At 55.2% G+C, this 13,340-nt stretch overlaps 3 protein-coding genes across 10 annotated transcripts in view; 1 reads left to right on the forward strand and 2 right to left on the reverse strand.

The window, feature by feature from the left end:
- Positions 1-2,317, reverse strand: part of MLXIPL (MLX interacting protein like) — a 50,336-nt gene extending 48,019 nt beyond the window's left edge. For all 8 annotated transcript variants that reach the window (XM_085016816.1, XM_085016813.1, XM_021086329.2 and 5 more), the window contains exons 1-2: positions 2,121-2,317; positions 179-231 (exon numbers count right to left, since the gene is read on the reverse strand). The gene's annotated coding sequence lies outside the window, so the exon portion shown is untranslated. The remainder of the gene's footprint in view (positions 1-178; positions 232-2,120) is intronic.
- Positions 759-4,645, forward strand: VPS37D (VPS37D subunit of ESCRT-I). Its single transcript, XM_003124403.6, has 4 exons — positions 759-985; positions 2,303-2,474; positions 2,897-2,979; positions 3,554-4,645. The coding sequence occupies exons 1-4, from the start codon at positions 848-850 to the stop codon at positions 3,914-3,916; spliced, it is 756 nt and encodes a 251-aa protein (XP_003124451.3). The 5' UTR covers positions 759-847; the 3' UTR covers positions 3,917-4,645.
- Positions 4,646-7,286: 2,641 nt separating this feature from the next.
- Positions 7,287-13,303, reverse strand: DNAJC30 (DnaJ heat shock protein family (Hsp40) member C30). Its single transcript, XM_021086331.2, has 2 exons — positions 12,116-13,303; positions 7,287-9,190 (listed from the first exon to the last, which is right to left on the reverse strand). Exon 1 carries the CDS (start codon positions 13,289-13,291, stop codon positions 12,611-12,613), a length of 681 nt encoding a protein of 226 aa, XP_020941990.1. The 5' UTR covers positions 13,292-13,303; the 3' UTR covers positions 7,287-9,190; positions 12,116-12,610.
- Between the last annotated feature and the right edge of the window lie 37 nt (positions 13,304-13,340).

Below are 13,340 nucleotides of genomic sequence, written 5' to 3' on the forward strand. Positions count from 1 at the left end.
ATACCCACCATTCTGTATGGTACTAAAGTAAGCTGAGTGAGGGTGTGACTCTACTTTAATCCCTGAGCTCTTTGAAGGCAGAGACACTGCCCTGACAAGGCCCAGCCGTGCCCAGCATGGAGGCATCAGGAGCTCCGTGGATACCGCATATACAAGGAGAACTAAGATTGCTGTTTACCTGTAATGTGATTTTAAGGAGGTGACATCATCTCTGTGAAACTGTTTCCTCATCTGTAAAATAACAATAACTCATATTAGGTATTCAGTTAGCTAACTACAGGCAAGGGACATTTACTACCTCTAATCCTCACATTGCGTACCATCTCTCCATTTTATAGAAGGGAAAACTGAGGCTGGGGGAAGGTGAATGATTTTTCCAAGTTAGCAACAGGGCAGGAGCTCCTGGCGCCCGACCAAATTCAGAAAATTGTTGTGCAAATTCAAGGGGTAAATGTGAAACAGCCTTGTAAACTGTAAACGCCGCCGGAGGTGGGAGAGTCCGTGCCTGGGGGCGTGGTGAATGATGGCCGGGAGAAGGGGAGCGGAGAGAGGCGGCCTTAAACATCCACACCGCGGAAGGAGGATGGGTTGCCAGGCGATCCGCGGCTGCTAAAGGTACCGCGCCGCGCGGCTCTGCCAGGGTGGGAAGGGGTGCGGCCCGCCCCCTCCCCGCCCCACCCCCAGCCTCCGCGCCGCGGCTCCTTTAAGGGCGGGCGGGGCGCCCTCTGGCGGTGGAGCGGCGCGCGCGGCCGGAGCCCGAGCCCGAGCCGGATCCCGGAGCCGGAGCGGAGCGGAGCGGGCCGAGCGGGCCGAGCCAGCAGCCGAGCTGGGGGCGCGGGCGGGCGGCATGTACCGGGCCCGGGCGGCGCGGGCGGGGCCGGAGCCCGGCAGCCCGGGGCGCTTTGGGATCCTCAGCACCGGGCAGCTCCGGGACCTGCTTCAAGATGAGCCCAAGCTGGACCGGATCGTGCGGCTCAGCAGGAAGGTAGCGCGGGGGGCGCGGGCGGGGGGCGCGGGGGACGGGCCGCGGCCTGCCAGACCTGCCGACCGACCGAAGGGCCCAGCCGGCCGGGCCCCAGGGCCGCCGGAGCCTGGCACGTACGAGTGGGCCCGGCGGAGCCGCCCCCGGGGGAGGGGGCGGCTGGAGCCGGCCTGGGGCGGGTGGGGCGCCAGAGACCCAGGGAGGCGCCCGTGCACCCCCCGGGATGGCCGCGAGGCGTGTCCTACAGCGGATGCTCCAGGGAGGTGTGTTCGGGGGCGGGGGGTGCTGTGTTGTGGGGGGCCCTGGCTCGCACACCCACGTTCTGTAGGGCCAGAAAGGGGAGGTGCCTTCCACAGGGAGAACTAGGGGCCTGTTTGACACCTGGGGGGACCGTTGGGAGGGCGTCTGTATTCTCGGGGTGCAAGAGGGGGCTTTGTGTCTTCCGTTGGGGAAGGGTGCTGAAAGCTGAGGCGTGTATTCCATAGGCCACCATAAGAGAAAGTTGTATATTTCACAGGAGATAGGCCCGGGCTGGTTGTCTGTTGGGGGGCAGAAAGGGAAAGTGTACAGAGGAGGGAGGCAGATAGGAGGGGCATGTGCATCCTACAGGGGACAGATGGAGGGTAGTGCGTTCTCCAGGGGCAGGGAGGGGAGGCTCGGCCCTCCCAGTAGCAGAAGGAAAAAGCCTTCTCTAGGGCCAGGAAAGAAAGGGGTCTGCCTTCTGCCTTTCCTTAAAGCTGGGAGCAGTTGCTGGGGACCAGGGAGGAAAAGGGGGTGTGTATTCCTTGGGGTGTGGGGATTCCACTGAAGGGTAGAGGGTGGGGGTGTGAGGGAAGAGATGGGGGTTTGAGGGGGTGCTCTGCAGGGACAGGGTGAAACGGCCCCTCTGGAGAGTAAGAGCAGGGGGTGGGGGTGTTTTCGGCACAAACACCTGAGGAGGAAGCAGACAAAGGCCTGGAACGAGAGGGAAGCTGCCCATGCATGGAAAATGGGACAGAGGAGGGAGGGGGACTCCTCGGGGACCTGAGCAGACATATTAATTGAAAAATTAAAAATTAACTAACATTTGTAGAGGCCTTCATAGTTTTCCTCGCTGAAGTCTTACAACAACCCTAGGAGGTAGATGTTTGGAGCTTACTTTGTGGAAGAGGAAACGGAGGCAGAGCGTGGTCCGGGCGCGTGCAGTCCCTCCACCTGTTGGCTCGCATTCTTGAGACGGGGGTGCCTCTGGTTTGGCCCGTGGGCACTGTTACCGGGGTGGCAGTAGGTGGCCATGGGCAGACTTCCTGAATGGGGCTCTTGGCTCTTCTCTCCCGGCAGTTCCAGGGCCTGCAGCTGGAGCGCGAGGCGTGTCTGGCCTCCAACTACGCGCTAGCCAAGGAGAACCTGGCATTGCGGCCCCGCCTGGAGATGGGCCGCGCTGCCCTGGCCATCAAGTACCAGGAGCTTCGGGAGGTGGCCGAAAGCTGTGCAGACAAGCTACAGCGACTGGGTGAGGGCTGTTGGCCTTGAGAAGTGTCTGACTCTTAAGGGTGGGACCTGGGCAGACCTGTCCCTGCCAGGGCCAGTTGGAGGGGGTGCTCCTCCTGGAAAATTCCTTAGTTGGGAAAGTGAGCAGTCAGTGAGGAGAGCTGGGTTAGACAGGGCAGAGCGGGACCCCAGGAGAAGAGGGGGCCCCATATCCAAGGGTCTGGGGTGCTCTAGGTGACAAAGGCCCTGCTGCCTCTTTTGCTCAGGGACTGGGGGAGGCACACAACCGGATCCCGTGTGTGCCGTACAGGTGGGGAAACTGAGGCTCCAGAGAGCAGAGGGGAGTGTTGCCTCACAGACAGGGCCAGTGAGAGTCAGGATTGGGTCCTGGGCAGTGGGCCCTGAGGGCAGGGGCTATTCACTCTGTCCTTCTGTGGCCCTCAGAGGACAGCATGCATCGCTGGAGCCCCCATTTCGCGCTGGGCTGGCTGCAGGCTGAACTGGAAGAAGCTGAGCAGGAGGCTGAGGTGAGACGAGGGGTGGCTGCGCCTGGGGACCAGGAAATGAGTCCCATCCTATCATCATCCCCTCCCCTTAATTCTTACATTGCAGGCTGAAGCGCCTTCTCTTCCAGGAAGCCTTCCCTGAGTGCCCGGCCCCCAAAGGGCCTGCGCCTTGCTGTCCCCACCGGACACAGGGCCCACCATCCCCAGCTGTGACTTTTCCCTCGGCTTCCTATGGATGTCTCAGGGCAGCTTAGGCTGGGTCTGCAGAGGAGTGGGGACAGAATTCCCAGTGCTGGGTCGGGACAGCAGTGCTCACTGAGTTGAAGGAGGTAGAGGAGGAGGGGCCTTGATGAGAGACATCTATGTCAAGTGTGACCCCATCTCTGACCCCACCTCTTCCCTGGTGACACTAAGGAAGCCAAGCCTTGAGAATAGAGGGCCTTTGTCTGCAGTCACCCAGCAGGCCAGAGGCAGGTCCAAGCAGGGACTCAGGTGCCCTGCCCCCCATCTGTGAGGGGACTGGGGGTGAGAGAGAGGACAGGTCCTGTGCCTTTGGTCGTGTTCCTCCCAAACTGTCCCTTCCCTCCTGTCCCAGGAGCAGATGGAGCAGCTGCTGCTGGGGGAGCAGAGCCTGGAGGCTTTCCTGCCTGCCTTCCAGCGAGGCCGCGCCCTGGCCCACCTGAGGCGGACCCAGGCGGAGAAGCTGCAGGAGCTGCTGAGGCGCCGGGAGCGGTCTGGCCAGCCAGCCCCCACTGCTGCCGCGGATCCCCCCAAATCCCTCCCTGCTGCAGCTGTCCTGCCCACCGGGGCCTCCCGGGGGCCACCAGCAGTGCCCCGGAGCCTGCCCCCCTTGGACTCCCGCCCAGTGCCCCCGCTGAAGAGCTCCCCCGGGTGCCCCCTAGGCCCAGCCCCTCTGCTGAGCCCTCGGCCCTCGCAGCCAGAGCCCCCTCACCGGTAGGATCCAGGGTATGGCCCCCCATTGGGGGGCCCAGACAAACTTGATGCGTGGCTCCTCCTCCTCCCCCACTACCTGGGTGGGGGGAGGGGCAGGCCCCTCCCCCTGGCCCTAGGCAGGCCCTGGCCCTGGAGGCTGAGCTGGGGAGGAGGGTCACCTGGAAGATGCCCAGAGAAGGCCGGGGGTGGGGTGGGCAGGGTCTTATGCCTCTGGCGCTGAGGAAACTCTGCCTCTGTTTCTCCCCAAATGGGGCCTCCTGGGTGATGGGCCAGCCCCAGTGAAAGAACTTGACTCACGGGGGCCTGGGAAAATGCTTGCCTCCTTCAAGGGGCCCTGCCTAGGGGGCCTGTTGCCTCCTGCCACTCCACTGGGCTCGCACAATGCCAAGGCTGACCAGAGTGCTTTCCATCCTGTCCTGAGCCTACCTTCCCCCCCAGTTCTGGGGTCCACCACCTAGGAGCCAGGTGGTCAGGCCCCAAATGCGGGGGCAGGGACACCATGGCCCTGGGGCTACTACCTGCCCCGCTCATGCTCCAGACCCTGGGGCAAGGTAGGCCAGGGGTTTCTGACCTGCACAGGTGAGAGTGGGCCATCCCCCGGAAAGACCATTCTGTATTTTTCTGTCCCGTCTCCTTAGAATGGAACCTTTTTGAGGGCAGGTCCTTGTCTTTGTATGTTCTGTCCCCAGCCCCGCCTCCCAGGGGCCGTCAATAAATGTGATGATGAGGATGACGATGCTGCCCGCCTCCTCTCTGCCCCCTCCACCAGCCACTCTGCCGTTGCAGCCTCCGCATCTCAGCTCCTGTGCTCCCTCTTCTCGAGATGCCCTCCCTTCCTCTCTGCCCATCCAAAGCCCAGCTGTCCTTCAGGTCCAGCACTGCTCCTGCCTCTTCCATGAAGCCTTCTCTGATTCTCAACCCGTGGGAGCCTTTCCTAACTCCTAACTTCCCAGCACTTCTGGCAGAAGCACACTCTGCTCCATCACGGTTCTCCAATTGCCTCACCTTTATGCGCCTTCTTTTCCCGGGTGGCCTATAAGCCCAATCAGGATGGTACCTGCTCCTTCTCTGGCCTGCCAAACGACCACCTCCACTGAGCGATGGAGGGGGTTTTATAGGGCTGGAGGTATGTGTCTTCAGCTTGGGTAAACACTAGGTGGCCAGAATGGCTGATGACTGTGGGACAAGAAGATGGAAGAGCAGGAACATGTCTTGGATCAGCCTAGGTCAAATCTAATGAGATGAAGTTTGGCAGGAAGGCTTGGAAGGTCCTGCAAATAAGAGCGGACAGTCAGAGTGCTGTAGAAGCTAACGTCATCTTGGTTGGTCCGTGTTAACAGGGATCTAACCATCTAGAAAGAGGGAAGTGCTGGGTGGCCCTACTCTTTACTGAAGTTTTAAATTCTGAGAGGGACTGCGGAACAGCACTTTTGGAGTAATAAGGATGAGAAAGGACTGGGACTAAGTCCCATGAGGAACAGTTGAGGGGTCCCTTTGAGACAGCTGTGTGTAATGTTTAGCCTTTGGTCTAAAGGACTGCTTCACACAGAGCCAGGGGTCAGGGTCAAGACCAATGGGTGGAAACCACAGGGAGCCACATTTGGGCTCCATATGAGGCTCTCAAGTCACAGCTGCTACTGGAGGTAGGTGGTCCCCATCCCTAAAGATGTACGAGCAGCCACTTCGTGACCGCTTGATGGGATCTTCAGAAATGCAGGCAGTAGTTAGAGGGACTGGCCTCTTGGAACTTTGACAGCCCCTGAAGTCCCGTCAATTTCATGCTGACAAGGGTGAAGCACTGACAGTGTGCACCTGTGCCTCCGACCCCTACTGGCCTTACTGCTAGCATGGAACTGCTGGAGGCAAGGGACCCCGGAGATGACACAGGGTGCCTGCCTGAGGTGACAGAAGGCCGAACAGCTCCGAAGACCTCCTGCATTCTCAGCCCAGCCTGGGGCAAGCTGAGCCCCTCTTCCCCTGGCCTCCCACTCCCGGTTAATACTTCTAGGGAGTTATTTGCGTGTAACCAAAAAGAAGGGCTAAGGAGGGGCATGTCTGAGCCTCTCTCCACTACTGTGATTTGGGGAGCGGCTGCTGCAAGGCAGAGGCTGATGTCCGCAGTCTGGTTCAGCCTCCCCTCCCCAGGGCAGGTAAGAAGGAGGAATCACCCAGACAAGGGTGGGACTGGGAGAGGCAGAGAGTGTTACCATGGGAACCAGAGGGAGTCCTTCAACAGGTCTTCCCCACCCTCCTCTTCCTCAGAGAGTTGACTCAGCTTTAGATTGCTCCAGCATGAAAAGGACCAGAGACCTGAGGCAGGTGAGTACAGGTACCACTGGGGCAGAGCAGGTCTAGATCTGGGCCATGGGAAAGGCCCAGAGTTGGATGGTTAATAAACTTTCTTAACCCCCTGCTTGACGGTATTCAGGATATCCTGAGAAGTTCCAGGCAGTCCAGTCTTTCTCTCCTGCCTGATCACTTCTAGAACTTTATTTGCCAGGTTCTGGGGCCCCCAGAAATGTTCCTGGCTGTCACCCTCTTGACAGAGAATAAACTCTAGAGTCTACATCAAGAGGCCCATGAGGGGAGTTCCCCTTGTGGCACAGTGGAAACAAATCTGACTAGTAACCATGAGGTGAGGGTTTGATTCCTGGCCTCGCTCAGTGGGTTAAGGATCCGGCGTTGCTGTGAGATGTGGTGTAGGTCGCAGACTTGGCTCGGATCCCTTGTTGCTGTGGCTGTGGCGCAGGCTGGCAGCTATCTATGGCTCCAATTCGACCCCTAGCCTGGGAATCTCCATATGCCACAGGTGCAACAAGAAAAAAAAAAAAAAGCCTAAGAGAAAGCTACTACCTGTAATAGGCCACCAGTGCTTTTACAAAACAAAACCAAAAGTCGCTTATGATGGAGCATGATAATGTGAGTAAAAGAATGTATATATGTATGTGTGACTGGGTCACCTTGCTGTACAGTAGAAAACTGAGGAGTTCCCGTTGTGGCGCAGTGGTTAATGAATCCGACTAGGAACCATGAGGTTGCGGGTTCGGTCTCTGCCCTTGCTCAGTGGGTTAACGATCCGGCGTTGCTATGAGCTGTGGTGTAGGTTTCAGACTTGGCTCGGATCCTGCGTGGTTGTGGCTCTGGCATAGGCCGACGGCTACAGCTCTGATTAGACCCCTAGCCTGGGACCTCCATATGCCGCGGGAGCGGCCCAAAGAAATAGCAAAAAGACAAAAAAAAAAAAAAAAAAGAAAAAAGAAAAGAAAACTGACAGAACATTGTAAACCAGCTATGATGGAAAAAATGAAAATTATTTTAAAAATTAAAAGCAGAGTGAACAATAAGTGCAACAAACAAAATAGAATCACAAAGAGCCTGAAAGAAGTAGAGATGTTTACCATGGTTTGGAAGACAAGAGAAATAAAATCACCTTGGAAAAATGGCAACTCCAAAACAAAACAAAACAAAACAAAACTCAAAAATTATCCAAATAACAAAACTCCCACCCCTTGATAAAAACAAAGCATTCCTGCCCCTCAAGATAGTCTGTTATGTGCACCTCCTTGTTTGGAAATCACTAGCTTCTGTGTATTTTCCTAGGCTTCCCCCCTTGTTTTCCAAATATGAAACATAATAACATTAAATGTACTTTGTTGTTGTTGTTGTTGTTGCTGCTGCACTGCTGCTGCTAAGCAGGCCTAAACCAGAGTGAGATCAAATCTCTACCACTGAATTGTTTGGTCACTGCAAAGCCATGGCTAAGAACTTGTCCCTGGCTTCCAAGGCTGGAGAAAATCCAGTGCTTTCCAAGAGACCAAGCTGGACTAGCTGTGGGTTTATCCCAATTTATACAGGGATTTTACACAAAAGATTGAGCGCAGGAATTGGTGTTATTTTATTAAAGTACCTCTGACTTTGGGAACTTGCCACTGCTTTAGACTTCTCAAAAGATTCTTCTTGTCCCACAATGAAAATAAGATTTACATTCTGCCTTCCCGCATTAAGTGTGAGCTCTTAAAACAACCTGGGAAATGACCTCGGGATGTGCAAACTCAAACACCTGTAGGGGCCAGGAAGGTCACAGTGCAAAGCAGCTGCATCTCCACAGAGGAATACACTGTGTCTCATTTCCCTGCAAATGCGTGATCCCTTTGTTTGTTTGTTTTCCCCTCTGCTGTCAGGAGTACAGCCAACGGGGGAGCAAGGACAGATCTAAAAGGCAGACGTTACAGCTTCTTCCCAGAGGTCATGCAAGTACGGAAGGGAGCTCAACGGTGGCACACCTCATTTTTTGAGAGAAGTCAGAAATTAGAATTTTTTGCAAAGTCTCTCAAGCTCTGAATGTTGGCTTAAGTTATTTGTCTGTTGAATTCATGGCTGTGCCCACAGAATGCAGAAGTTCCTAGGCCAGGGATCAAATCTGAGCCACGCCAGTGACAACACCAGATCCTTAACCTACTGAGCCACCAGGGAACTCCTAAAATTATTTTATAACACTGTGTCAGCCACAACCAAAAGCTGAAGGCTGGCCAGCCGTGAACCATCAATCTCTGAATCTCAGTCAGTTCTTGCTCTTCCTGAAACAGGCCTTTTGTCCAGCGACAGTCCTGTCCCAGGACCAAGGGTGTGAATGCTGATGGGACAAAGGCAGGATGGGAGGGCCAACCCACCTCAAGACTAGCCATGGGGCCCCAGGTTTGGACAGCTTTAAGAGACAGTGGCGAGATGGATAGATCTGTTGTGACACAATGACGTCAGTGATGACCTCAATGATGGTGAAGATGAGCCATCCGCTCCGGCTACGGGGGAATGAGAGCACTGAGCAACTCCAGCATTTGCAAGTTCACAAGGTCCAGACTCAGGTCTGCTCTCATCCTACCGCACCCTCGGAGGGACCCTCAGCTGCTCTGCACAAATCCCGTGGCTGCTGGGGCTCCCAGCCTGGCCTGAGAGCCAAGCCACTGAGGGCAGGCAAGGCGGGCCTTCTACAATCCTGCTCAGAGGCAGGAGGCAGTGAGTGACCTCATCACAGGGCTGAGGAACTGAGGGGGCAAAGACCAGGAGAGAGCCTATTCTTCTAGTGCTGTGCTGAATTCCAAAGTGGACAGAAATAACACTGCCACTTACCAGCTGTCCCTTCTCTTGGCCACTCTTCATGGGATCTGGTGAACTTCCAGGAGGCCCAAAGGCCCCAGACAAGACAAGGCCATTTTCCCAAAAGTGGGTGTGGTAGCCACTCACTTGGGCTCCACCCTCGTGTCTCCGCTTCAGGCTATGGCTATAAGGGATGGAGATATATACATGTGTGTTTATATATATTTTTTTTCTTTTTTTTTTTTTTGTCTTTTTTCCTTTTCTAGGACCGCTCCCGAGGCATATGGAGATTCCCAGGCTAGGGGTTGAGTTGGAGCCATAGCCACCGACCTACGCCACAGCCGCAGCAACGCAGGATCCAAGCTGCGTCTGCAACCTACATCACAGCTCACAGCAACGCCGGATCCTTAACCCACTGAGCAAGGACAGGGATCAAACCCGCAACCTCATGGTTCCTAGTTGGATTCATTAACCACTGAGCCACAACGGGAACTCCTATATATATACATTCAATAGTGACTGACGACTCGCTGGCCTAAGGCAGGCTGTTATTCCTCCTGGCTCATGCTGGGACCATTAGAGAGGTCAAGGTGCACCCAGTGAATGACATGCCAGAACCTTAAAAGGAAGCAAGAAATCTTATTACCTCAGCGCTGGGATGTGTAAAGATCTCCTCAGCCAGCAATAAATAAGGACAGCAGCGGGAAGAGCAGTTTGGCTCAGGAGGAATAAAATCAAGTCCTGATCACACCCAAAGACAATATCACACTCACCTAGCCACGGACACCTTTGATTCTCTCTCGTCTGCATCCCCCCCGCTTAGGACCCGTGTGCGCTCCTCGCTCAGCCTCGTACCTTGGCCACCCCCTCCCTCCCACTGAGCACAGCCTGCAGCGGGCTGGGCCCCTCTCGCCCCAGTCTCCCTTCCTAGGTCCAAACTTCTGACTTTGTGACCAAAGGAGAAAGGGCCGAAGTCGACCATGTCTCAGCCTTCCTCGTCTATCAGGAACCGGGGAGCAGCCCCTAGAAGGTAGGGGCCAATGTCTATGGCCTGGTTCAGCCTTGTCTTCCCAGGGCAGGTAAGAAGCTGAGAAGGGACAATTGCGGGGGAGGGAGGGAGAAATGATATGACAGGAACCAGGTGCAGGGGGACCCTTTGAGAAGCCTCCCACGTCTCCCCTTCCATGAAGAGCCCAGACCCAGGTTCAGGGAGGCCAGGGAGTGGGCTCTCTGAGTTTAGCTGGCCTGAAGAACCAGAGGCAGGCAGGACGGCACTACAAAGAGTAGACTGGGCCTAGTTCTAGGCCTTATGAGAGGCTTAGAGCTGGATGGTTAATAAATTTTGACTACCTTGTGTGGAGTTTCATGGAATGTTCCAGAGGTTTTACCGAGTATGGATCCCACAGACCTAAGCTTTTTAGAATTTTCTACCTCCATGTTCTGGGGCCCCAGGAGATGTTCTTGGCTGTAATCGTCACTGACAGGAAACAAACTTGAGAGGTCCATGTCAAAGAGCCCATTAGAAAGGCCTCAGTTATCACAGACCATTAATGCTCTTACAAACAAAACCCAAAAAGAACCCTAACCCCATTTGATAGAAACTTTGATGGAATCTTGTCCCAAGGACACTCTGTTACGCCCCGACTCCTTGAGAATCACTAGCCTCACTTTCTGTAGTTTGTGTTTTGAAAAATAAGACTCCCCCCCCCCTTTTTTTTCTTTTTTCTTTTTAGGGCCACAAATGTAGTATATAGAGGTTCCCAGGTGAGGGGTTGAATGAATCGGAGTGGCAGCTGCCCGCCTATGCCACAGCCTCAGCAACAAGGGATCTGAGCTGCATCTGTGACCTTTGCCACAGCAACGCTGGATGCTTAGCCCAATGAGCAAGGCAGGGATCAATCCTGCATCCTCATGGATACTAGTCAGGTTCTTAACCTGCTGGGCCAGGACAGGTACTCCCCAGATGTTCCCTCTTGTTTTCCAAATATGAAACATAATAACATTAAATGTTCCTTTTTTAAAGTACACGTGCCCTTCCCCCCAAACCAAGGCTCAACTGAGCCCAGCATGTCTGAACCACAGTCAGCTTAAATCTTTACTGAATCATAAGGTCATTGCAAAGCCATGACCAAGAGCTTGCCCCCAACCTCCAAGGCTCGAGAAAACTGAATGCCTTCCAAAAGACCAAGTCGAACTAGCTATGAGTTTATCCCAATTTATACAAGGATTTCACACAAAAGACTGAGTGCAGGGATTGGTGTTAACATAGCAAAGCACCTCCAGCTTTGTTTAGAACCCAGACATAGGCCTCAGCCTTGCGGTAGATCTCCTGCAAAAGTTTCCCATCCCACAGCTTTCCACTCCACCATGCACACACACTCGAGTCCCTACCATCTCACAGTTAATCCACACCCCACGTGCGTGCTTCAGAGAGCTGGATCACCAAGCTCTAGCCAAGTGATGACCCAGTGCTTAGCACCAATTAGCAATAGAGGGGAAACAAAAGCCTCAACCAGCTCTGAACGGGGAAGCGAGTCTCTACCATGTACCTCCTGTAGCTCAAGAGTTCTCCCTTCTTTCCACTCCCCCAATTCCCACCGCTTCAAGTAGCCATCTTTCAAGGACTTGGTTTGCAGAGTCTGCGATAAGCACCACAAGTGAAACATGAGGCTGGGCCACGTCCAGGCGACTCAAACTCCCATTTGTTTGTTGCTCTATTTCTGGGAAGGGATGAGCTGCACAGTTAACAGTGGGGCTGGCCGGTCAAGGGAAGACCAATGCCAGGCACACTGTCCCAAGGATAATCCGGAATCTACTAGCATCCTATTTTAATCACTGAGCCCCTTAGGACATGGGATAATCACACGTGACAGACCCCAACCAAGCAAGTGATTTGATCCTCTGCCATTATGCCCGGAGTACCTAGCCAAGGTCATACATCAGATAAGCATGGGCACAGGAAGGCTCATTCCTTATCCTTGTTGATCCTGTCTTCCCACTCCCACACGCCACCAACAGAAGGGGGAGTAGGGTCTGGGGCTAACCACACAACAATGGCAATGGGTTCCCACGATCTTAGATCACACCCTTACCCTACATCAGGTCTCACCTGCGGCTTGGGGAACTCACAGAAAGACAAGTTTCGTACAACCCCAGAATTTTTCTTTTGGCAGCCATGATTGGTCACATTGCACGTTTCAAGGTTACAGAGACGCCCCACGCTACAAACGTGGGGTAGGAGCAGGCGAGTCTTGCTCAGAGCTTTACAAGAAAGCTAGAGCAAGTATTCCAGAAGTTGACAACATCTGGCAGCAGGCCGCCCAGGGCCTCCAGGAAACCTCTCGCTCTCGGACTTTCGGGACTCTTCATTGGAGGCCTCTTTCTTGGGCAGCAACAAGCCTCCTTATCTGGACCAGAGGGATAGGGATGTGAAGATCAGTGGTTAAACTGGACGGGTGGGGACGAAGAGGGGGGAGAGCAATTCTTCGGACCCCAGGAGAGGTAGACAATGGAGGGCAATGAGTTCAAGATGACACGCACAGCCATTTTCTTGGGGGGTTGGGGGTGCTGGCTGGGGGCTGCTCCCCTTCCCTCCACTCTCCAATTAAAAACGAAAACTCATGATGATGAAGACTGTGAGCAGAAACAAGAAAAAAGCCGAGTCTCGGATCTCATCCCAGCGTAAGCCCTTATTGGCGCGGTCCTCCTGCTGCTTGCGAAGGGCCTCCCTCCGGGCCCTAAGGCGCCGCTCGCGCTCCAGCTGCTCGCCGTAGTGCGCCCGGTAGAAGGCGTCAAAGTTGAACATGGTGTTGCTGGCGCCCGCTGAGGCCTGACCACGGCCGTGGGCCCGAGAAGCAGGCGGTGGGGTGCGGGGCGAGTCGGGGTCAGCGGTGGGCTTCTTGGAGGGCCGGACGCCGGGGCCGCGCAAGTCCTCGTCGCTGAGCAGACCTCGGTCATATTTGCGACGCAGGGTAGCACTGCTCAGCACCACGTACGCCTGAGAGATGCGCGTGAAGCGCTCGGCGGCCTCAGCACTCCCGGAGTTGCGGTCCGGGTGGTAGAGGAAGCTCTGCCGGTAGTAGGCCGCCTTGATCTGCGCCTGCGTGGCCGTGGAAGGGACGCCGAGCAGCTCATAGAGCGCCGTACGCGAGTACGGGCCGTCGCTCTGGGAATAAGTTCTAGTTTTTAGGCTCAGGCCGAGTCCCGGGTTTTGTGGAACCCCTCGAGCCTGCCACAACCTCCACAGAAGCAACCGCGACCTCCTCAGATCGCGCTGGGCTGCCATCTTGAATGAATCAGGCGGGCGGTGCAAAATAAACTGGCCAATGGGAGGC

This window comes from Sus scrofa, chromosome 3 (genome assembly GCF_054392235.1).
Source record: "Sus scrofa isolate SSC_HxYL_T2T_F1_AM1 chromosome 3, Sscrofa_HxYL_maternal_Yorkshire_Landrace_v2.0, whole genome shotgun sequence".
NCBI classification, from domain to species: domain Eukaryota; kingdom Metazoa; phylum Chordata; class Mammalia; order Artiodactyla; family Suidae; genus Sus; species Sus scrofa.

Coding starts and splice junctions, on each gene's coding strand:
- VPS37D (XM_003124403.6), top strand. CDS start 848: ATGTACCGGGCCCGGGCGGCGCGGGCGGGGCCGGAGCCCGGCAGCCCG. Junction 986..2,302: donor TCGTGCGGCTCAGCAGGAAG/GTAGCGCGGGGG, acceptor CTCTCCCGGCAG/TTCCAGGGCCTGCAGCTGGA. Junction 2,980..3,553: donor AAGCTGAGCAGGAGGCTGAG/GTGAGACGAGGG, acceptor CTCCTGTCCCAG/GAGCAGATGGAGCAGCTGCT.
- DNAJC30 (XM_021086331.2), bottom strand. CDS start 13,291: ATGGCAGCCCAGCGCGATCTGAGGAGGTCGCGGTTGCTTCTGTGGAGG.